Here is a 25,255-nt window from a genome sequence, read left to right on the forward strand (position 1 = left end):
GTTTGGAAAATAGCCCACATTGGGTCAATTGTCCTTATAAAATGAATGAAAGAAGGGGGAAACCTATTTTTAGACTCCAGCCATAATGCAATGGCAATAAAAAATACTACAGAAACCAGTTATTTTAAAATAGGCTCCTCAGTTGAAGTTAAGCAAAACATTGTTTCTATAATTCACAAGGAAATAATTGCATATACCAGTGTGTACAGTATGATAGTTACTGACCAAGTGTGGAGTTTGTTGTATCAAGTGTTCTGCAAAGCAGCTGCAATAATGGCTTAGTTAGCAGACAGCTGCATCCTATGCATTCCAGTTTTTGAAAGGGCATCAGAGTGATCCATGAAATGAAATGTTATCCTCTCTATCAAAAGAAATGACATCCTGTTTCTAATTTTAGAGTAAAACCGGGAGATGAAATGCCTCATATTCACCCATAATCTGTTCCTTAACTGTCTGATCCCCACAGGGAAATCTCTTGTATCTGCCTTCAGAAGCCAGGTTCAGCAACAACGCAACAGATGTGGAATTGGTAGGGATCAGTTACTTCCTTACCTGAAAAAAGAACAGAATCTGACCAGAGCCGTTCCTGATTTATCTGTTCCGTAAAATAGGCCACAATCAGTCAAAGAACCCTAACATTTTAGAACATCACTTTTAAAGTGTCAAGATTAACTGTGATTTTCAACTCAACATCGAAAAATACAGTGAATGAAGAATTTCCCAAAAAAGAATTATCATGTGCTCATTACATAGGACGAGTTCCACATGGTAGTCAGTCATTCATGAATAATGTCAGTGTGTTTGTGAAGCAAAAATAACATTCTTTTAATATCTTGGGTTATTTGGACTTCCACCATGTGCAATTTTAAACCATCCATGAGCGCTGAATGATAAAATTCCCTCTGCAGGCACTGATAGTTGAGGTTGTCAGTGTCCAGAAAAATTTACCAGCCGATACAGACCCCAAATTTCGTGACCCCAAATGTGCTTTTTAATTGCACAGTCCATAAACTTAAAGCACTAGAATACAAAACTACTTAATATGGGAAATGTTTAGTTCATTATTCACAGACTAACAATTACTTTAGACTGTTTAAAATGGTATCAAAATGGCTTTACTGGACATATAATGTAAATTTCACAAAATCGTCATAACATCCAATACCTTTTCACGCACAGGAAAAAGAACAAAACATTAGAAAACAGAAAATAGACAAATCTCAAAGGGTCTTTATTAGAAATGAATGGCACTTGTGTGGTTCATGCCCATCCCCCAACCATATCCCTTCTTATTTGGCTAAAACACCCAAATCACTGTCCTTCAGCCTCTGGTAAGGGCAGCAGTGCTCTAGAGGAGAGTCTGTAGGGAAGAGCCTGTTGAGGCTGAATGGGCTCAGCATCACAGTGCTCTATGAGAGAGGAGGGAGGCAGCAGGTGACCATACCTGGTCCCCGCTCTGGGAGGATCCAGGGGTGGAAAGAAATACCTGAAGCAACAAAAAAATGGATGAAGACGTAGACGACAAAACCATGGACAGGGAGAAGACAATGAAATACAGTGGGGAAACGCATCAAAGGAAGTAGAAATGAGAGAATACATAGAAAGAAAGGATGCATGTATGCCCTAGAAATCAAAAAGAGAGGGAAATGGCTTATAGAGTAGTCATAAGTTTATTTTTATTTTTTTAAAGGTGTATGTGCAATGTTATTAAAAAGAGGTGAAGCCCTGGCAAACGACATGTTGGAACCAAAACAAAGTATAAGCTGTGAAGCACAAAACCATGCAGTTTCCATCTCAACACAGAGCCCTTAAACAGTAATTATTGAGCTAGGACATGACACACATTTCAAATGCCTTAACACAAGGGCAAATGGTAGCTGCTGCACAGGACACATTAGTAATTTGCAGGATGCTGGTATATCTTTGGAGAGGTCAGCTGCCGCAGGGGAGGGGCAAAGGGAGCTCTCTTGCCAATCCTGCATGCAACAAGCAGTACAATACCACATTACTTCAACAAGCCCAATTCTCACTCATTTTTCTAAAAAGAAAATTTGGAACGCAAGAAAACCTGTGCAAAATAATTTTACAAAATCAAATTTGTTTTGTAAAATAACTTTGGTTGCAGAGTTAATATAAAGGAATGCCATACAGTACACACATCTTGTGTTACTCAGGTTAAAGGGGACTCAAGAGTTAAGTCAAAAACTACAAAAATGGTTTTGTTAAGCAACTACAAGGAGTTTTAAATTAATGCAAATATAATGCATAATACTGATGCCTCTATATGACCTACATAAGCAAACAAGACCATCAGTGAGAAGATGCTTAATGCCCGTCATAGGTTCCAATTCCCTGCAAAATCAGACCAACTACTTATGGGACAGAGACTAGGTTTAGATAATTTCATTTTTTACGTTATGTTTTATGGTTATGGCTGATACTGGGGCAGGATCAGTGAAGTGGAAAAGAAGTGACCGAAGAACAAAAAAGCTGAAGGAAACAGTGATAGAGCACTGGTAAAAACACAAGTCAACATTGATCAGTTATTATAAAGATGAAGAGAATTGTGGGATTTGAAAAAGATTTAAAACCAATCCTGATTTGGCGCATAATAACATAACCGTTTATGTTGGCCTTGCTACCGAGCTATATTCTGCTGTTGGCTTATTATTATGAAGACATAACATTATTAGGGAATGTTGATAACTTTAGCTTTATCAACAAAATTACTATTACCGAGCAACCAAATCTGTTAGTTATAAGCTTACATGTAACTGAGGTGTATGAACAGTACTAAAACAAAGTCTACTTTGTGTCACTCTCATATTACAGTTATTAATCTTAAATAGCCACAAATAGATGCATTAACTTGTCGCTATGCATCCTGCAAACAGCGGTTTAAAAAATAAAATAATATTAATAGTATTCACTCTCTTCCAAAACAAATGTTCCCGCTACAGAGATCTTTAAGACAGGTGGCAGTAAATTTTGTGTTGATTTTGCTGGCCAAAAAAAGCAGTTCCTTGTAGTTGCTTTAAGTTAGAGGTTATGGAGTTTGACTTAATGCAGCCACATACCAACTCTGATAAAACCAGTGTTAGCACAAACACGGTTCATCCACTAGCCTTTTTAACCGGTTTCATATAACATCAAACGTTAATAGCTGCTCATTTACAATCCAAATTTTAAAGCAAGCCCATGTAACGTTTGCTAAACAGCGACCACTGTGGCTACAAGCGACAATTACGGGAGACAAGACCTAGTGTAATAGCCTGGGAAAACCTTGACAAACTTCTGGCAAATTTGAGATTTGCTCTGCAAGTCTGTCTGGCCAAGAGCCCATTCAAATCGAGGCACCAATCACAACCATTGAGGCGGGCCTTACACAGTGGCTTGTTGAATGTTTACATTCAACATGACGGCCACCGAAACGCAGCAACCCGTTGACGCCGCAGTCGCTGCTACGTCATCCGGATCGTTGGTCCGATTAGTTGAAGGACTATCCAATAGTCCGTTGGTGATGCCCCTTTGGAAATGGGCTGTGAATGAACCTTCCACAGACCCACTCTCAGTTACAACTGAGAAGGATCTGGTGTCAACCAGGCTAATAGTGTAACTCTAGCAGAGAAGTTAGCCACTGGTAGCTACTGGTCATACCAGAACAATTCAAGCTGGAGCAACAAAACAAGAGTTGAGAAAGGCTGAGTTTTATTGCTTATAAATTCATAATTTCATTTGTAAAAGAAAGATTGTTTTATCTCTTCTTTCAAAAGTTACATAGTCTTGCTTTAAAGCCCCAATTGTCAGTGGCTGTATTCATACCCATACTGCATGTGTTTATTCTATTTTTTTATGTTATTACAGTTGGTTAATGAGGTTCGTTCAAGCGGTCCTACTCAGCAAAGAGTTTGGCAATACTTGCTTAAGGTTACATTCAAATTGAAAAGTGTAATGAAGAGGAAAAACTACTAAGCTTTGATTTAATTGCTTGTCTAAAAATGGAAATAGTCACAACAATGTTGGACGTTGAGAAGTAGTAGACTGAAGCTAATCAAATTTCTTAATATTTACAAAGATTACCCAACTACACAATGGGTTTGCTGTATATCACGATAAAATTATTTGAAATAATAGTAACAAATTAAATTTATATGAACAGGTTTATTTTACTTTTTAATACCAAGAATATGGTTGGCCCTAACATTGACAATGCAAAGTGGAAACATGAAACTACTCTTGCATGCATCTGTACAAATCAAGAGGAAATTGCTTATTATAAAAAAAAAAAAGCACCAGAAAACATCCAACTCCACAGCGTTGATGCCGACAACTTGTATGCTGGAAGCCAAGCTCTTTGCATGAGGGCAACAATTGGTCAGTGTGGGCCCAGGACGTTTGTCAGTGAGCAGCTGCAGTCCCAGTCAGTGTGAGGCATAAGGAATTGTCAGTTCTGACTGGAATTGGGCTGGGTGAGTGGTCAGACGCACCACACCACCTACCTTCCTGCAGACATCCCGTTCAGGGCATTCTGGGATGTCTGAACAGAGGAGCCAACAACAGTGCTCATGGCTGTGGGCTGACCAGATGAGCCAGTGAGTGGGCTGCCGTCTCCTTTCAGGATGCCTGTGCACTTCCAGTTGTCCATGTAGTTAGCTGCACAGGAACGCAAGGGGGTAATGTCAGTGCTCACGCTGTTTGTAACATGATGGGATGTACAAAGAATTAATAAAGTTGTATCGTATGATCAACAAATGACTCAAAGTCCATTTCCTACACATCTAAGCAAAGTGTAAAAGCTGATGAACTTTTCACTGTCATAGGTTATCATTTTAATCTAGTTCCGTCTGTATTTCTCAACTTTACGTGTATTACACATTACAAAGGACAATAAAATGTGACAGATGTGGTGGAGCCATGGCACAACCACAACCTGATGCTCCGTATTTAGTAGACATCTGGGGTTACAGCCATAAATGCTTTCAGTTCTAGGCAACTTTTATTTTACAATAAGTACAGTAATCAACATCATAACAACTCAGATGATTTAAGAATGACTGTATCTATAGTTGGGGGTAAGGATGTCCCTAACAGCTTTTTTGACTCCCCCCCCCAGATACAGAGTCCCAATCAGATACTTGTAGTTGCTCAGATAATAGAGCTGCACAGCGATTTGTTTACAAAAATGACTAGGTAAACTGTCTGATGCCAACATTGCATCAGCCAAAGTCACTCAATACCTGGTGAGAGTCACTGTTCACTCAAACTAGGATTTGAAACATGCTATGCAAAAAAACTGAAATTTAAAAACAAGACAGATGAGCAGTCAACATAAGCCAACAATAACCTCCCACCTTTCCAGAGGCGCACACAGCCATCATCGCCGGAGGAGGCCAGCAGGGTGCTGGTGATGTTCCAGCTCACACGCCACACCTGGGAGTTGTGGTTGTCAAACTGAGCCACAATCTGCACCTCCAACTTGGTGGGTCCCGTAGAGGTGCTCTCCTTTCTGTCAGATGTATCCAAGTTAGAGAAAATCTATTCACACAGTGGTAGCTTCTCGTTTCTGTCATTTATAAGTGGTTTAAACTGTCGCAGATGCAAAAGGGCATCTGATAAAAAGGATGGACATGAAATCATTAAAATGTGAAATGCTAAATTGCAGTGACACCACCAATTTGTGTGTTATGAGTCCTTTATATGACAACTGTTAAAATAGAGAGAAAAAAAAAAAACATTCAATTGGTCACCTCATAGGAACAAGCTTAAAGATTCGGACATCTTTTGTTGCAATGGCGAGCACGTGGAAAGACCTCCCCAGGTTTGGAGCAAATGCAATGTCATGGACTGCATCAGTGACGGTCATCAGCGTCTCTGCTTTAGCATATTTCCTTGATAACAATGGTAAAAACAAACCTTTAACAATGGTTAAAACAAACTTAAAACAATTGTTAAAACTTCTTTCAACTACTTGGAATTTTGTAAAGTTTATTGTTGTAGCTTTGTCGAACTACTTTCAAAATGAGAGAAGCAACTAAACTTAAAAATCAGACTCTCTCTCTCCTAGTAAATACAAATGAGATATACATGTTAGCTCGCAATAACGACGGTATAACTTAGCTGAGAACAACATAAACTAGCAAACTCAAAGAGCATTGTGGCTAGTGAAGTCCTTAAAATACAACGTAAGGCATTTTGCCTCTAAATTATCTTCTGTACTTATTACTTCACAAATCAAATATTCAAATGAAATGTATAGTAGTCTTCAACAATCAATCAGCATTTATTTATATAGCACTTTACAGCAACCAGCTGGTATCCAAAGTGCTTTACATCAAGAACCAAGAATAAAACATATCACACAATAAAAAGAATGAAACATAGAAAACAGTAAAATCAGAAAAGCTTACATAGAAACAGGAGGAGAGGGAAATTGTCACACCACTAGTACGTACTAAAACACATTCTAAATAATTAAGTTTGGATCTAAAAAGAGCTACATCTGTAATAGTGCAAATGCCAGGGGGGTAACTTGTTCCAGAGTCTTGGGGCAGCAACTGTGTTTTAAGGTAATTGTAGTTTTTTTCAACCTGGACCCTATGTTCCTATGTTTTTGTGTCTAAGTGACTGATAGGAACAACAATCTTTGAAATTGGTCCAGTATAAAAGCGTGAACGCTGTAACCGGCAGCCACAGACCGGGCTACAATGTAACCCTATGGGACAAATGTGCATCATCAATTGTTTTTTGCCACTGACAGACACAGATTATTATTCTAAGTGTCTGACAACAATATGGAAAGGATCCCTACAGAGATAGGCCTTTTTAAGACCTTTCTGTTTAACCAGAAACCGCTTTGAGGTCACTAGCGCTAAACCCACCAGATTGTGTATAGAGCCAACATATTTTCACAGGTAAATCAGGAAACTGTGTGTGTATTTCTACTAAAACTAGAGTTGTGCTGGTTGGAAAAGTGGAACGATGTCCCAGAACGGCCGTTAATAGTTTTATTTTTTTTCTGTCATCTTTGACTATAAAGTTACCCTTTAACTCAATATTTCCCACTATTTATAAGTATCTGACATGGATTATTAACAACCCTTATAAAATAAACACCAGCTTCGTCAAAATAAAGTCACAACATTTATATTGGTATTTTGATAAAAGAGTGACATACACAACACTTCAGGAACGCCTACCTTGTATTTTCATTATATTCATAGATCTGAACTTTCCCACCATACGTCACATTACTGTCATCGCTCCCCACTGCAAACATTGGCGGGTGGGCTCGAGAGCTGGGTGGTAGGGGGAAAAAAAAACACAAGATTAGCTAGAGCTGCAAAGATTAATCAGTTGGTTGGCAACCATTAAATTAATTGCCAACTATTTTGACAATCGAATAATTGGATTGAAAAATTCTGATTCCAGCTTCTTAGATCTAGTTTTTTTCCACTCCTCTGTGACAGTAAACTAAATATCTTTAAGTTGTGGACAAAACACTGATTGACATTTTTCTGACATTTTATAGACCCAACAACTAATCGATTAAATCGAGAAAATAATCAACAAATTAATCAACAATGAAAACAATCGTTAGTTGCAGCCCTAGACTAAGCCTTTTTACAGAACGCTCATTTTTAATTCATTCATTTAAAAGGAAATGTGCTACTTTGGGTTCGATTCAGGCCTCCGTCTGTCTGTAGACCGCTCAATATCTGATTGGTTAAAGGTCACGAGTAATAGCCTATCAACACTACAGAAGGCTATTGTGCACATTCACAAATTTTAGGTAGCAGATATTGCTGAAGTTGCAATAAACATAACAATCCTTGACGCTGAATCTGTAAACAGAGATGTGACCTATGACTAAATTATAACAATTTATAAAAGTGCAGTGAAGTGAGGATACAGTAATTTCATTTACCACACGTATATAACGCAGACCTGCCAATGCGCATTTAACCTGCTTTAGACCCTTTCATAGGAGTCAAAGGAATGGAAACTCAATAGCTAACCAATTAAAAAAAAAAAAAAAAATCTAAAATCACTTAATACATAAGTTTTATCACTTAATCAGTCATTTCAGGCCCTGTATAATATTCCTATTATGGACATACGTATGTTGTTGGGTTTAGTGAAATGACAGTATTTAAAATACTTTACATTGTTTTATGCAGCCTAATTTATTACATTACTCTCATATCTGACTACTGTATTATCATAAAGTAACATATACAGGAGGTGCATAAATGCAATGGACTAAATAATAGAAACACCTGTCAACTGCAGCATCCAAAATAATCCAACAGTTGAATCAACACCGCTCTAAAACAGTTTGTGAAGGCAGGACTGTTGTATTAAGGCAAATTTACGCTTCTGCGTTAAATTGATACCGTGGCTACGTACGTAGAGATACCGACCCTATGGCGGACCCTTGCCGTAGCCCGACGTGCACTTCTCTTAAAATGTGACTACGAGTTACGCTACTCGGAAAATCCAACTTCCGAGTACAAACGACACACACTATAAATTCTAGGGCTGCCACCTCTTAGTCGATCAGTCGACTAATCGGTCGTTTTCGTCTTAATCGACTAAGATTTCTTTAGTCGGTTAGTCATTTTTTATGCTTATTCATGCTTAATTACTCATTTCCAAGAAACTTCTGAGCACATTTATGGTAAACACAAGATTTAAAGTGGTGCTTTTGCAGGATTAATTGTGGAGAAACTCAGTTTTACAGATGGTTAATTAACTACATTTATATTGTGCTTTTCTAGTCTTAACCACCTCTCAAAGCGCACAGCTCTGTCAATTTAATCAACTAATCGACAAAATCCTATAAGTATTAGTCGACTTAGAATTTCTTTAGTCGAGGACAGCCCTAATAAATTCCCATTCGGGCTGTAACTAACAATTATTTTCTCACAATTGACTGCAAATGTTCTCGATTTATTTATAAAAACATCAGAAACAGTGCAAAATGCTTCTCACAATTTCTCAAAGCCTTGTTTTGTCCAACCAACAGTCCAAAATACAGGGATATTCATTTTATTGTACTTTTGTGAAAATGAAAATAGCAAATTCTCAATTTGAGAATCTGGACCCAATCTGGTAAAACTGTGGTCTAACCTTGAGGGATTCCAAGAGATGCAGCTGCAGCTGAGCTTGCAGGAGATCTCGTGCTGCAGGGACCACTGACTCAGGTTCATCACATCAGGAGCCTCGTAGATCCTCACTACTCCGTCCGCAGAGCAGGTGGTCAACATCAGGCCCATGTGTTTAGGGGCAAACTTCACATCAGTCACTGAGGTTCTACTGTCCACTAGAGTGGTTCTCTTTATCTAAAACAGAACACCATGAAATAATTGGGTCAGATCTTGTATCAAACAGAAGACTGTAGAAAAAAGTGACCATCTGCAGTGATTTTTGAAGGATTCTGCGGTTGTACTAACCCAGTGGCTCAGTCCTCTCTGCTTGTCGTTGGACTCCCCTACAATCTCTTCCCAGACGGCAGCGGTCCTGTCGAAGGAGCAGGAGGCCAGAACCTGCCCGAATTCTGGATGAGCCCAGGTCACTCTCCACACTGATCCACTGTGTGTCTGCACATTAGAGAAAAGAGCTTTTGTCAAATCAATAAACCCAAACACTAGTTTAAGTCAGATTTCAAGCTGTATCCATATCAGTGAAAGTATGAATCCATAAAAGACACAGAGTAGGCTAAGACTTAAATAAATTAGTAAATGCAGTTGTGCAAATTGAATATGCTGTTATGTAAGTAAGCTGGCTGGTGAATTATTATTTTACCAGGAAAGTCTTTACAGTTACAATGTATCAAGCTGCTGTGGCCTACCTTCCAGCTGGCTGTGCAGTGCCACTCTCCATTCTCACTTTTGTCCCAAACCTGAGAGAAAAGGTGACATGAAACAATGATAAGACATATTGCTGAAATGAAAAGTATCGGTAACGGTACACACTTGTGAAGCTGGCAACATGGAACACTCAATAATAACATTCCTGCATGTGATAACGTTAAACTCTTCACTTTGAATTGGTTTACAACTAATGTTGTTGCACCTCTTAAATAACAGGTGTAAGTTAGTACTATATACGCAGGGGGGGCATTTCAAAAGCATTTTGTTGCTATTCGCCAACTCTGGCGTGTTACAACTCTGCTACACAGCTTAACGTTACCTACAGCGACCCTAGCTTGTATGCTAACGTGGCAGGCACCATGGCTAGTAAACTAGCTAATTTATTAAGGTAAAGCTGCCTTCGATAATCAGAATAATACCGTCTATAAAGAGTCTATGGTTAGAATAAGCAGCAGATTTAGCAAATTACCTGACATTACGTCTATTAGGGAGCTAAGGGTGTTGCTAATGCGGGCGATGTTAACAAGCTAGCTGTGACAGCTAACGCTAACATTAGCAAACTGATGAAAAACGTTACTTCATGTTAATTTGCGTTACCTTGACACTTTGGTCACTGGAGCAAGTTGCCATCCTCCGGCCGTGAAAATCATACGACACATCATGAATTAGATCTTTATGATCTGCTGCGATACTACGCGCTACAAACATGATTACAACTAGCTACAATATACCTGCAACACTAGCTAGCTAGCTAAACTGGTTGCCTAGCAGGCCTATCATGTGTCTACTTGTGGGTGTGTATTTGGCGGGTCCTCATAGTGTGTGTGCACCGGACCGGCGTTGACCCAAAATAATAATAATTTGACCACAGAGGGGCGCATTTAAACCAATTTTAGGTAAATCATATTTGCAAGCTACTTTATGATACCGTGTATGTTGAAACGTATCATGTCGAAGCGAAAAACAACCAGAAAATAATTAAAAAAAATGTGAAAATAGTTAGAAATAGAAATTAATTAACTCTGTAATATCTTTGCTCAACTGCCATCCTCCGGTCACCGGGGTTGCCAGGTTCGGTAGAATATTTTTTATATTTAATAACGCTACTTTTAACGCTACTTTTAACACTTTTAGAGGAGTGTTTTTAACATGTTTATTTTGTATTGTATGCTACTTTATTTGTTATTCTTATCTTGCCTTCTGTATAATGTGGGAAAACATTTTTTTTTTAAATATTTTAATAATTATAGGCCTATAGTTGTGGTTAGGTTAGCTAAACTAACTAGGTTTCAAAATTCAAATTCCGTTTACTGCTAGGGTCAATGTTGATATGTCAATATGTATAATAAAACATCAGGACAGCAATATGTGACTCGAGTTATCTTTTTGGTAGGTTGACAAAAACCTATGACAAAACACGTAACTGGCAACCCAAGTCAGTCAGCGTGCAGGCGTGCATGCAGTATTGTGCCGGAGAAGCAGACTCCCCGCAGGGATCCTCAGGGTTACACACACTGCTGTTTAGATGGCTGACAGAAAGGAGTAACTTAGTGAACGGTGCCGCAAACGCTCTGTGATCATCCAGCAATTGTCTCAGGGCATTAATTACGATATAATGGAGCAAGAATTTGAAGACATTGATTCGTCTGGGAAATGGCAAAACCTTTACAATGTAAGTCGGGACATTGGGCCTCTCGTGTTTCTATGACGATCGGTTGCTAACTTACTTAGCTAGGAAATTTGATAGATAGCCCGTTAGACACCTTTCCCAGTATTTAGTTACTTTTAGTCTTCTCTGTGACTCATTGTGTTAACTTATAGACCTCATCAGATTGTGTAGAGGTTATGTATAGTACTGTGCACATAGTGAATACGAATGAGAAACTAGCAATCCGCGCTAGTAGTCGCTGACGTGACTTCCGTAGCGAGAAAGCTTCTAACGTTAGCTAGCGTTAGGAAACGTGCAGTGGCAGCCTTCATAGTTGAGCTCAGTTAGCTAATGCTGAATGACGCTCGCAGACGTCAGCTGCACTTTCTGAGAACTCATCAGGACTTCCAGAGAAAAGCACATGTGTTTCACCACCAGCTGTCAATGAGAGTCATAGTAGATAGCTTTAGCTAGAAAATGTCCCGGGCTTGTATAGTGAAACTAGCTATATTTTGCAGTTGATAGAGATATCATTTCAAAATAATCTTTTGTTTTTACTGAGACCTAAGTAAAGTAAAAGTCTACAGCTATTCAGCTTGTAATTATTATATCATTAGAAGTGGAAATTGTTTTTCTCACGTTTACTTAAAAGTTGAAACTATTCTGGTGCCTGCCAAAGTCTACTTCTATTTTTATCTGTAAATAGTTCTAGTTTATATGTCACTTAAAAAGAAAGAGATAGCAAACGTATTGTCCAGCAGAGGCTTGTGGAGATCATCTTTGTCCGCACCACGTACACACAATGAAAACTATATGTAGTAAAAAAAGAACTTCACTCCAACGCAATACAGTGTTTTGACAGATGACGATCAGAACACAGCAGAGCAGTGTATGTCAGTTATAGTTGACAGTTTCAATAAGTCTAGCACAAAATGCATACTGTGTTAAAGACCTTTAGCTCTCTGCATGGTATTTACATTAATGTCAGTATTACTGGCCGCCACTTTAGTCACGCTGGAGGTGTGTTATACCTATGCACCAGTTTGGGGATTCTTAATCAACGTCATGCTATACTCCTAACTTCCTACTTGTCTTTGTCTTCAACAGGAGATCCGTAACCAAGCCAGTGACTATCCTTACAAGGTGGCAAAACTTCCAGCGAATCGGAATTTGAACCGCTACAGAGATGTCAGCCCATGTGAGTCTTATTACAAATAAGGTTGTTGGTTCAAATTTGTATTATTGTGAATGACATCTTTGTGATTTGTAATTGCTCTATGGTCTCTCGTCTGGTTTCAGATGATCACAGTCGGGTAAAACTTGAAAACTCCGAAAATGACTACATCAATGCAAGTTTAGTCATGGTGGAAGAAGCCCAAAGAGCTTACATTCTTTCTCAGGTACGGCAAGCAATGTCCGAGTATATATGCTGAATGCATCATCGGTGCATCTCATGTCGCTTAAATTGCATCCCACACTCCTTCACTTGCCTCCCTTCCTCGTGTCTTAATCCGTCCCACCGAGGAAGCGCGGGAGAGACACGATGAACTCATGCGAGGAGATGAAACGAGCAATTGTGTTTTACAGGGATGAGACATCCTTTCCTCAAAAGTGTCCGTGAATTTGTCAGCTGTTTGGGCGGAGTTAGCAACGGCTTTCAGCTGCACGGCATCCGGGAAGGCTGCTCTCGTGTTTCCTTGGCTATAGCTCCCTCGATGATCTCTCCTCGGGGTAGAAATAGGGGCTTTGAGACGGTCTTCACGGAGGAAGGACAGAACAGCTTCCGGTTCAGCCGAGGACCGAGGAGCTATCAAATAAGGGGCATGGGATGTACCCGACTTGAAGAAGAATGTGTTTTGTGTGCTTTTGATAATGAGTGGATTTGTATGTACTGTACATTTCTTTCTTTTGCTTCCATAGGGGCCATTGAGGAATACCTGTGGTCATTTCTGGCTGATGATTTGGGAGCAGTGTTCCAAAGCTGTTATAATGCTCAACAGAATCATTGAAAAGGGATCTGTGAGTACACTTCAGCACCTGCTGATCAGTGATTTGCTTGCTGACTGTTTCAAGGTGTCATATCTTCATAGTGATAGTTGTAGACGTTCTTGCTACACACAGAGCACTTTGCATACATTGTCTATGTTATTTTGACTTTGTCCGTCATTCATATGTCCACAAAGACAAACTCTTTGTGTATTTATATGTTATAATAGTACAGTGCCTGTTCAAAATGTGCCTGATCGGACTGACTGATTGCTTGGCCTGTGGTATTGCTGCTGTGGTATATCTTTCTCACGGGTCCTGAGCAATACATCTGCCATGACATTGGGGGTGGTGATGGCACAGTGGATATGATACATGCCTTTGATGCGGGAGATCCGGGTTTGATTCCCACTGCAATACATTAACCAATGTGTCCCTGAGCAAGACTCTTAACCCCTAATTGCTCCAGAGGTGTGTGACCTCATGAGATATATATATATATCTATATATATCTATCTATCTATCTATCTATCTATCTATCTATATATATATATATATATATATATATATATATATATATATATCCATGGGTTTCATGAAATGCGATATAATAATCTAAGTTATTATCACATTGGTTGCTACAACAATCTCTTAATGATTTGGCTCATGACACAGTTACAGGGATACCCGGTTTAGCTCACGAGACATCCAGAGTAGACTAAGTTACCGTATGCAACACTGGAAATGCAACGATGCTTATTCTCTTATTGTAAATGAATGATTTTCTGTCTGAGCAAAACATTCATCGCAACTATATGACCTCACTATAACGCTGACTTGGTAATACAGTGGGAAATACAGCACCGTAAAGAAAAGACCTTTACAACAGCAGGTGTGGTTAAAAACTGTTAAACTACCGCTTTAGTCCAAAGCGTCCGCCAGAATCAAGACAAACTGAAAGTTACTTTATCAAAATTTTAAGTACGTTGTGCTGATAGAATGCCTCTCTTTTTACTTGAAGTCAACATTTGAATGCAAGACTACTGTGCGATTTAATTTGTTTTACAATTAATACGTAAAAGTCACTTGCTTTGATCGCGGTTATAAAGTTGATAGATTTAATTAGCGTATGATTTTTGCCAGCGGAAATGTTAGTAGTGTAATAAGTTAGTATGGCAAACTTACAAAATTTGAGTTGCAATGGCAGAGTGGTGCTGTTCCTGTATGATATCCACTCGTGCTGGTTGACTCCAGGAAAGTAAATGTGTTCGGTAGTAATGTAAGTATATCTAGCATCCGCGTCAGAACCACAGGTCAAATACACTAATTTCCAAATAGGAAAGCTCTAGCTTATCTTTATAATGGAGTTAACTGGAGCTAACTGCTAATCGTTGCTAACCAAGCCTCCCGTTCTCTGTCTTTGTGCCCGTACCCATTAACTGTACTTAGGGACTCAAGCCTGAATAAAAACCGACATTTTATATAAGTTGGCTGTAAAAGTTTTAAACTACAATTTTTACAAGTTGTTTGAGAGTTAAGACATTAACTCCTCCCCCTCCCCCCCATGAAACTTAACTGACACTTCGCTGCAACCCAAACTAATACACTAATACACCTCTATTCACACAATGAGGCATATTTTCAGTTGTATTTTTTGTTTACTATATAGGCCAACTTGGATCTTGACGTATAGGCTAAGCATTCTGTCGCAAATAACAATTACATTATCTTAATGCAGCGTAATTACTTCAGCATGTAAATAATGCACCTCAAATACAAACGTGGGCGAGGGCGTTCAGCAATCGCTATCGAATCAACAGCCACGTGCAGTTTAGCTTGCAGGTGAAGAATACCAGTTAACTTAATTTAAATTTGCAAGACCAGGCTTAAATGAACTGACAACATAAGTTATACCACTTACAGTTCTCAAGGACGCACACACACCATCTGAACTGGCTAGTTATCCTTGTGTGACCGCGCTATTCTCCAACATGCACTCTAACAATGCAGCCCTGTTTCTGATACTGTGGGGGGAAGAAATGTTGCCGTGGCGGGCCGCCATGGTCAAATCAACATAGAGGAAACACTGTGTTGTTTGTATAAAGCGCATCACTTTACATTGGTTGTGGTATTTCTCGATAAAGATGGATGCCCTGAATTTAAGGAACCTTTTTACAAATGAAGTCTGTGAACACCCATTGATGGATCTTCAGTCAATGTGCTTTTATCCAGCATATTTTTTAGAAGCCTGGGAGCATGTGGCTTTCTATCCAAGACTAAGTTAATTCATTTTTCTCAACAGGAAAAGTGTGCACAGTACTGGCCCACCACAGAGGAGCTACAGATGTCTTTCACAGACACAGGGTTTGTTGTCAAATTACTTTCAGAGGAGGACCAATCCTATTACACGATCCGAGTGCTAGAACTGCAAAACACAATGGTGAGCATGAGAGGCAGACTATTGGATAATAACTTTTTTTTAAATGAAGAGTAGTGCAATTTTAGAGATGGTATTTTGTGAGGTGAAAACTGCGTTGTGTCAGTTCTTTTCCTCGCTTTGCTTGTGTTACTTCATCCACACTTTATTGTCAGGGCAGCTACTGGTCTTAACTTGTATTATCTTGAGGGTTAGTAACTATTTTAAATAGAGCCCGATTTAAAAATCAGATATATCGGCAGATAGATTTTTTTTCTTTTTTTTTTTTTTTTTTAAACATTAGTGATTTGTAGTTATTTATGAGTCCTAAAATAAACTTGTTTGTTTTACTGTCACAACAGAACAGAGGAACATCGAAATATATTAAACTTCTGATAAATAAAATGTATAAAAATACAAACTTAAGATATGAAACTTAAAGGGTTAAACTCCAGTGTTGCCAACAGGTTGTAAGAGCGCTGGTGGACAAACTATACAACACCAACACTCATAACATGGATGAAGGGTGTTTCGTCCGTTTTTATTTTATTTTTTAAATACTCATTTATTGGCCATTATAAAGGCCGATACCGATAGTCTGGAAAATGCCTAATATCGGCCAATGATATCGGCCCGCCGATGTATCGGTCAGGCTCTAATTTTAAAGCCCAGCATCTAAATCTAAATGTATGGAGATGATAAATGCTGTGATTTCATGGGTTGTGTGATGTTTTCCTAGTGACAAATCAGCCCAGCCCAATCATGGCCGACATCCCATGTTTTCTGTTGCAGACGGGGGAGTTAAGGGAGATCTACCACTTTCACTACACCACATGGCCTGACTTTGGTGTCCCAGAATCTCCAGCCTCCTTCCTCAACTTCCTCTTCAAGGTTCGGGAGTCTGGTTCGTTGGGACCGGAGCACGGGCCCGCAGTGGTGCACTGCAGCGCTGGGATTGGCCGCTCAGGGACCCTCGCCTTGGTGGACACCTGCCTGGTCCTGGTGAGAACAGAATGTTTCCAAATGCAGTCAACGTAACGAAAATGTTGGCTAATGTTTAAGTTGAAAACAAAGAGTTAAGACATTACTCAAGAGATTCAAGCTTTGGCAATAGAGTAAGATGAGATGTTTGTACTTTCTAAGTGAAAGCTGCAAAGGGAGAAGTTGGGGCATGCTGGTATTATACTTAAATGCATAGGTCATTTTTCACTGGTTTATACATTGAAGATAAAAAGTGAATGCCTGGGAAATTTGGAGCTGCTCTGCTACGCAGAAAGCAGCGCCATGGATGGAAGCCAAACACCGTGATCTGCACACACTCCCCACAGTTTTTGTTTGTTTTTACTTTGACTTTTGCTTATTTATTTAGTAATGAATATGTAATGTAATAGATAAATACAGAAGATTTGATTTTAATGTTAAATTTGAAAATCGGTTTGATTTAATATATTGGGGAAATACGTAATGTTACGTGATAGCAATTTAAGCCCCTTGTTCCCCTTAGACAGTCAAAGCTGCTAGTTGTTGCTGCTCTAAGAAGCAGCGAAATAACTTCTGAATTTGATTCGATACATATTAATTTTAAGGGAAAATGAAAAATATGTCTAAACCAAAAGGCGGCATGTGTAGATATCAAGATAGCAGCTGTCCGCTCAGATCCACTCCATTGCACATAATGACACACAGACCTACCTAACTGAACAGGAACTGACCCATACCCAGTCACAATTAGGGCAGTAACGTGGTTCACGCAAGTGCACAAACGCAGATGCTTCGAGCTACGCGAGATCGATTTCACGTGTCATTGAAAAAGCTGCAGTCTGAGCATTGCTGCTAGGCGCGCTTTGACATGAAACAACAAGAGAAAGCTAACCCCTTGTTATTTTTTTGGGTTCACTTCTGCTCAAAACACCCACGGCTGACTAGTTTGCAAAGCTCTAGCTAAACATGTCCGTATGCATCGGCATATTTATGATAGCCGGCGATAAACATGGCCGGAGGCATTTTGTTTTCAAGTTGCCCATATGTACGTTTGTACCATTCTTGGGACCCATTCTTCTTCTTCTCTTGCAGCTACACACTGCAACCAAAGAAATTAGTATAGTTTTTTTATCCAGCAAAACAGACACAAATCAGCTGGAAATGACATTGGCTGACAGGAAGTAAACATGGACTGAATACGTTAGACATGGCAGTGAAAAGTCTCTGACTAATGACATGATATATCCCAAAACTCTGCAACGTTATATTCCAGTGTCTCATTCCGACCTCATTTCAGCTAGTTAGTGTTAGCTTTTTCAGATTTGTGTTCGTTTTGACGGCCAAACACACCACTACAGGTTATTAAAAACGTAATGTTCCACAAATCACAGTTATTCTGGTTTGCTACAGCGGTATGAACCCAAAATAAAAAGAATTTGCTGTGATTTAATTGCAAAAAGAAAGGATCAAAAGTAATAAGTACATCATGATCTCGATTTGTTAAGTCTGAAATCATGCTGTGTCAGGTCTGTCGACATGCAAACTTTTAAAGATATTTTTTGGCATTTTTGCTTTATGAGAGACAGACAGGAAAGGCAGGGTAGAGAGAGAGGGGATGACATGCACCAAAGGGCCCTGGGCCGCTGCTGTAAGGCCTCAATTGTACGTGCTCTACCCAATGAGCTACCAGGGTGCCCCAGCCAACAACCTTGATGGAAACCCGATCATGGCTTTGCTATGACGTCTGCTCTCATCTTTGCATTGACTTTGTATGAAATTGCACATCGTGAAAAATTAGCTTCATGTTTGGTGTGAACACACCATAAGAGCGCACGTTGAGTATATTCACCGGGGTCATGCGTTTGTTCCAGCTGGGTTAGACATTTTCATTTGCGTGGACCATGTTTATGCCCTTAATATCTTTTTTTTATTTATTTTTTTATTCAGTCCTGATTGTGTCTCGGTATCATGATCCCTGTAAAAAAACCAAGCAGGAGCCCTGAACCCAAGCTGGAAACCAAGAACTTCTCATTACCATACATAATTACAAACATAAGCCTAACTGCAGAGCCTTTTTATCTGTATTCTAAACATGTAAATCTGTTTTGCAGATGGACAGGAGGAGGAACCCATCATCAGTGGACATACAGAAGGTGCTACTAGACATGAGGGAATACCGCATGGGCCTGATCCAGACCCCTGACCAGCTCCGCTTCTCCTACATGGCTGTCATCGAGGGAGCCAAGCTCATCCTAACAGACAAGTCAACAGCCCAGGTAGCTCAGTTATACCCCTTTGACATTGATGGCCATTCCTAGGTTGACTGTGTGTTTGAATGGGGTAACCCTCCTCGATCTACTCTGCTTTGCGATCCAGGTGGGCAGGTGGTTTGGATCAGGCTAGGACTAGGGTCGATTCAATGTGAATTGCGCACGACCAGGATCGCTTACAGCCGGGGCGGGACAGAGTATAGTTAGAACGTAAGCGTATACGGGGGTTAACAGTAACACATTTCAAACTAGAAATTAGTTAAGTTATTGGTTGCATTTGAAGCAGGAAATGTTACATCCAATCACAGTAATGATGTTAACACATAATGCACAGGCAATTTAGTGATATCCCTGCAGTTGTCGTCTTGACCGGTCTTGAAATAAAATCCAGAGTCCTCTCAGGGCTCCAGACTAACTTTTTTCACTAGGAGCACAGTGGCCCCTAACTGAACATTTTAGGGGTACAACAGGAAAATTTAGGGGCACACACCGTAAATCAACATGCTAACCAAATATTCACATTTCTACTAATTTCCACTGTATTACTAATAAATACTTTGACAATAGATGCAGAATTTTTTTTAATTATTATTGTATTTGTATATTATTTTTTAGCCTGTTTTATTTTCATCTTGACCGTTGTTAATTGCTCCTTAATGTTTCATGTAAAGCACTTTGAATTGCCTTGTTGCTGAAAGGTGCTGTAGAAATACAGTTGCCTTGCCTTACAACCTCAGCCTGTCAGTCAGTCACCAGGGCACAGAAAGCACTGTTGTGCCTGACTGCTCGTCTCCGAGGAAGTGTAACATCAGCAGCACTGCGACCACTTTTGGCTCGTCATTAATATCATATCGCAGCAAACGCTGTCTGCGTGACGTTATGAAAAACTGTAACCACACTTGAAACCACTTTATCTGCATTTCCGTGACTCACTGTGACTTCAACAAAACTGCAGAGCCGACATAGTTTGCATCGTCTACTGCTCTGCGTGTGTGCGAATATGTTTGTTTGTGTCCGAGCTCTGCTCTCTGTCAATTTTTAGAGAGGACAGATAAGCTTGTGCTTAGGTGCTCTCAGGTACCGAAATTTTAACGTTTAATGTGTAAAAAAAATAGGGGGCAAATTTACTGGTCGCACATGTGCGACTGGATGTAAAATTCAGTCACACACTCTCAAATTTTAGTCGCAAAATGCGACCATTTGGTCGCAGTCTGGAGCCCTTCCTCTTCATCCAAGACCAGGTAAAAATGGGGTCGATTTCGAGAGCAAGACCGGTCTTGAGTACTACAACACTGAGTAACACTTCCCTTGTAAATGTCTCAGGCATGTGCTTGGGCTGTTATAAGATGTACATCTTTATTTGTAATTTAATACATAATGTGTACATATACTTAAACTTATATTGTTTATATATATATATATATACAGGGCTTGACATAAACTTTTGGAGGCACTTGTCAAGTACATTTACCTTTCACTTGTCCATGCATAAAAGTCACTTGTCCGGGTAAAGATTCATCATTTTATAAAAAAAATTGTGTTTTGCTAATGCAGAATTTGAACAAACCATTGAAAGCATCCAAACACTATCAACAATTATACAATTCTGTTGAAACAGTAGAAACAAACGTGCCCTAACAATAGATTTCCCCTTCACCAAGAAAAAAGGATCTCCAGACTCCATAATACAAAGTAATATGTTGCACGCCGGTGTGCAGAAGTTAATATATTGAGATTCTAATTCAATATTTGAAAGTTTGTCATTACTTTCAGATTCCTAGTCAATATTCTAAGTTACTTAGTCAATATATTGAGATACTAAGTCGATACTTTGAGATATTGAGTCAATATATTGAGATTGTAAGTCAATATTTTAAATGTTCTTATTGGTTTGAGATTCTTTGTCAATATTCTGGGTTACTAAGTCAATATATTGAGATACTAAGTCAATATTTTGAGTTAAATCAATATAGTGAGATATTAAGTCAATATATTGAGATACTAAGTCAATATTTTGAGATAAGTCAATATATTTAGATACTAAGTCAATATAGTGAGATATTAAGTCAATATTGAGATACTAAGTCAATATTTTGAGATAAATTAATATATTGAGATACTAAGCCAATATATTGAGATTCTAAGTCAATATTTGACATTTTCTCATTACTTTGAGATTCTTAGTTTATATTCTGAGATACTAAATCATTATTTTGACCAGAGGTAGTGGTGACTTGAACTTCTACTATATCTAAAATAATTTTGTAGACATAACAATGGAATTTGCCACTAAATGTTGGTGTTAACTTTTTTTATAAAATTTCACAAATTTCTACCCGGCAGAGGCTGATTTACCGAAAGGATCCTGTTAAAAAGGTTTTGCTACTTTGCGAATTTCAAGTGAACGCAACATCTGTGTTTTTCCGACAACAGCAGCGGCACACCGTCATATGTTCCTCTCCAGTGAAATACAGACACACTTTTACACAGTTTAGCTGTCAGCATTTTAGTTGTTTACTCCAGCTGCTAGTTAACGATAGGCTAACGTTACTTGCTGTTGAGTCCAGTGTTAACTAGCGTAACATGCGGCGATGTTTAGGTTGCCTCTAACGTCCGTTTTCGGAGCATCCGAGAGAAGCGCAGGCATTTCAGTGGCACCGCGTTGCAATTCGGTCCGGTAGATAACGGTCGTTAAGGCACCGGTGCCGTATTAGCACCGGGTCTCTCCTTTTCTGTCAACGATGTGGCGAGGAGGTAACGTTAAGGCGGAGTTAGTTAGCAAGCTAACGTTAGCTAACTAACACCGGCAGGTTCACCGTGCTTTCATGCTGCATTGCTTACAGAGAACGAGCTGAACAACGGGCTGGGTCTAACGTTAGCGGTCCGGGCTGACCGGGATTGCGGGGAAAGAAATTATCGTTTCAAATCGGTAACATAGACGTAATAAGTGGCACATGACGTGAACTAAAATGGCATTTTAGTTTGTTTGAGTTTTAACTTGTCCAGTGGGACAAGTAAATTTCTCTTCCACTTGCCCTACAAAAAATCCACTTGTCCCGGACAAGCGGACAAGCCTTAATGTCGAGCCCTGATATATATATATATATATATATATATATATATATACTTGTTTGATTTCCTGCGAGTTTGTCTGATTCTAACTTACTTTTCCATGTGTCTTTGTGTCTCGTCCCCTGTAGCAGAACAAGCAGAGAGTGCTGTCCAGAGCTGCATTGGAGCCAGATCTGCCCCCTCCACCCCCTCCACCTAGACCTCACCTCAACGACAGCAGGCCCAATGGTCAGCCAGGACCCTGTCTGGAGCCACAGGCCGCCTCAGGAGACCACCTGCCGGCACGAGACCACCTGCTGGCACAAGACCACCTGCCGGCACGAGACCACCTGCCGGCAGAAGAGACAGACATCCCAGACCACAACATGACAGAGAACTTGGGGTAGTAAGTAACAGCTCAAGACTTCTTAAAGTGAATTTAATCAGGTTCATTGTAAAGAAAGGACACATTTTCATTTGAAAATGATTATATGCTCAATCATCAACCTTTTTATTTAAATTCATCTGAAAAGATGAAGAGACTAGAGGTGAATCAGTCACAACACAAACAAAGGCCACGTTGGCAACAACAGTGCTGTCCTTAAGAAGAAGTTAGCCCTTTTTGGGTCTTGCCAGCTGGTGTTTCTAAAAGTTGGAGGAGCTGCCGGACAAGACCCAGCTGTCCCAGGGAGAGGTGCATGTTGCCAAGGAATAAATGCGATGGAGAGATCTCTTTGCAGCCTTATGTCCCTGTCACTGCCCGATGTGAGTTGAGTGCAGATGTGAGTTGCGCATGAGTCACTTTGCGACAAGTAGCCTCCAAGATGCTAACGGATTTCTAAGCTAACGTTAGCAATCAAACAATCGTAGTTAAAACGTTTTTTAAATTACTGCTGCTGCTGGCTACAAGTTAGCAATCAAACACAACAAAGGCTCTCACTTGAATGGCGTTTTGAGCTAACGTTAGCAAACTAACAATCATAGATAGCTAAAACGTTTTTGAAATGACTGCTAGCTACAAGTTAGCAATCAAACGCAACAAAGGCTGTCACTTGAATGGCATTTTGCGCTAACGTTAGCAATCAAACAATCATCGATAGCTACAACATTTTTGAAATGATTACCATCTTCTGTTATTGTATGTAAAGAGAAGAGAGTTGATTATTTCATGGATTTCACAAATTTCAGTAAGATGTTATGCCGTAAACCGTTTAAATCTGAGCATGCGCGACTCACATCTGCACTCAACTCACATCGGGCAGTGACAGTCCCATAGGGGATGATGAAGAGAAAGTTAAGTAACGTTAAGTGGTAACGTCAGTGACATGTTTACGTTTTTAACGTAACGTTATCGTCAGCTCGCTCACTGTAAATGTAAACGTCGGCTCCTGACTCGTTAGCCGTTAACTATAACGTTAACAAGCAACAATCCCTAAACAACAACGTTAATAAACAATAAACTCAAAGTTATCCCACCACGGGGAGCCATGTCACTCACTCGCGGTGACCCGACCGGTGTCCTATATGCTGTGTGTGAGTGTGTTGTCAGGGAGGTTTAATAAGAACTGCACCCACTGCTACATATAACTTGCAGTCAGTTAACACTCGGTGTAGCGGAGCCTTTACGATTAATAAACCGTCGCAACCACTAAAGCGCGGTTAGTAGTGAAATCGGTTAACCGCTGCATCCCTAGACACAGTTGTAGAAAATAGAAAATGCTGCATTTGCTTTGAACTCCACAGTGTAAACCAGTTTCCAAGCTCAGTTGAATGCGTTTGTTTCCATCTATACAGTAAAAAGTCGTCTTTTTAGACCTCCAAGAAACTGATCTCTAAGCCTCCTACAGTTTCAAAATTATTTTTATGTAATAATTCTCCAATTCTCTGGCACATCAGTGGCCCTTTGTGTGAGATTGATGGGATTTCCACATTTTTGCTTATTTCAGTGTCAGAAAGCGACACCGTGAGGAGAGGATTGCAAGCACCTCACAGAAGGTCCAGCAGATGAAACAGAGACTGACCGACTCGGAGAGGAAACGAGACAACTGGCTGTATTGGAGACCCATTCTGCTCAACGTCGGTGCAGGGACAGCTGTGGCTGTCGGCCTGATGTTGTGCTGGATGTACTCCCAGTGAAACACTTTGGGTCACTTAAAGCTGACTCCTATTTTGCACCAGTACCTGGCATTAGGTACTTCTCTAAGTAGATGTAGATGGTAATATGTGCATAACTGAGGGTATTTATTTCTTAAGGTCAAAATGCGGGAGCGCTAGATCAAATGATTGTGTGTATATTTTTCATGTAAGATCTTAACAAAAATAGAAACATCTCAGGATCTTGGTGCCAGCACGATGATTTCATTTCCTTTCCTTCTTGTCACTGTTGATGAATGTACTGTACCATAGCAAATCGCTTGGAAAGGAAACTTACTAAAGGTGCAGTACAAAACAAAAAAATAATTCTGACAAGTTGGGTTTTTTGCATTCTTTATTTGTATTGGTGAGATGTGTGTTGGTCATCTGTGGACACATTTTACAAAATTATGTTTTGAAAGTGTCAACTGTCCATCCTACCATAGATATGTAGAAAGACTTCAAAGCCTAGAGGTCAGCTATGTGAGTTTTTGTTTTTCTGTAATGAAATGTGCATGCATGCATTTAGAGGTTTTCCAGAGCACCACTTGTTCTTCCATTCACATTTAGCAGGGGCATCCCAATACGGCCAGATATATATTTTTGTGTGACTGGACACTTTATGGGGGAGCTGCCTTGCTGATGTTTTTAACTTTGCTAGAATGTTAACATTTTATTTTCTATTATATGAGCACCTTTTTTCATAGGTTTTGGTTGTCACATGGATTATACAAGCTGACAGGTCTCTCGCCGCTTAGTGCGTGTATTTACCCACTGGATGGGTTCATGTGTGTATGTTCAGGTTGTTCCACTGTTGTTTTTGAGGAAACCAAAGCAAATCTGTCCGTTTTTGGAAAGTAACAGCCAGGCAAACTATTAAATAAAATTGTGGAATGTA

The 25,255-nt window shown here is 39.6% G+C and overlaps 2 protein-coding genes across 5 annotated transcripts; one reads left to right on the top strand and one right to left on the bottom strand.

Annotated features, from left to right (window-relative positions):
- Positions 1-1,207: 1,207 nt before the first annotated feature.
- seh1l (SEH1-like (S. cerevisiae)) lies at positions 1,208-15,029 on the bottom strand. 3 transcript variants are annotated; one of them, XM_028579706.1, is made up of 9 exons: positions 14,692-15,029; positions 9,851-9,901; positions 9,453-9,599; positions 9,130-9,341; positions 7,197-7,295; positions 5,748-5,888; positions 5,352-5,506; positions 4,500-4,653; positions 1,208-1,486 (listed from the first exon to the last, which is right to left on the bottom strand). In XM_028579706.1, exons 1-9 carry the CDS (start codon positions 14,800-14,802, stop codon positions 1,312-1,314), a joined length of 1,245 nt encoding a protein of 414 aa, XP_028435507.1. In that variant the 5' UTR covers positions 14,803-15,029; the 3' UTR covers positions 1,208-1,311. The 3 variants fall into 3 exon arrangements, with proteins under 3 accessions (XP_028435507.1, XP_028435506.1, XP_028435508.1); XM_028579705.1 differs by lacking the exon at positions 14,692-15,029 and adding an exon at positions 10,470-10,862; XM_028579707.1 differs by lacking the exons at positions 1,208-1,486; positions 14,692-15,029 and adding exons at positions 1,499-1,976; positions 10,470-10,860.
- On the top strand, positions 11,289-25,255 carry ptpn2a (protein tyrosine phosphatase non-receptor type 2a). Of its 2 annotated transcripts, none has more exons than XM_028579703.1 (9): positions 11,289-11,544; positions 12,628-12,718; positions 12,820-12,920; positions 13,441-13,539; positions 15,809-15,946; positions 16,715-16,924; positions 19,015-19,179; positions 22,374-22,630; positions 24,171-25,255. In XM_028579703.1, the coding sequence occupies exons 1-9, from the start codon at positions 11,488-11,490 to the stop codon at positions 24,358-24,360; spliced, it is 1,308 nt and encodes a 435-aa protein (XP_028435504.1). In that variant the 5' UTR covers positions 11,289-11,487; the 3' UTR covers positions 24,361-25,255. The 2 variants fall into 2 exon arrangements, with proteins under 2 accessions (XP_028435504.1, XP_028435505.1); XM_028579704.1 differs by having other exon boundaries at positions 22,377-22,630.

The sequence above is a fragment of the Perca flavescens genome, chromosome 6 (assembly GCF_004354835.1).
Source record: "Perca flavescens isolate YP-PL-M2 chromosome 6, PFLA_1.0, whole genome shotgun sequence".
NCBI classification, from domain to species: Eukaryota; Metazoa; Chordata; class Actinopteri; order Perciformes; family Percidae; genus Perca; species Perca flavescens.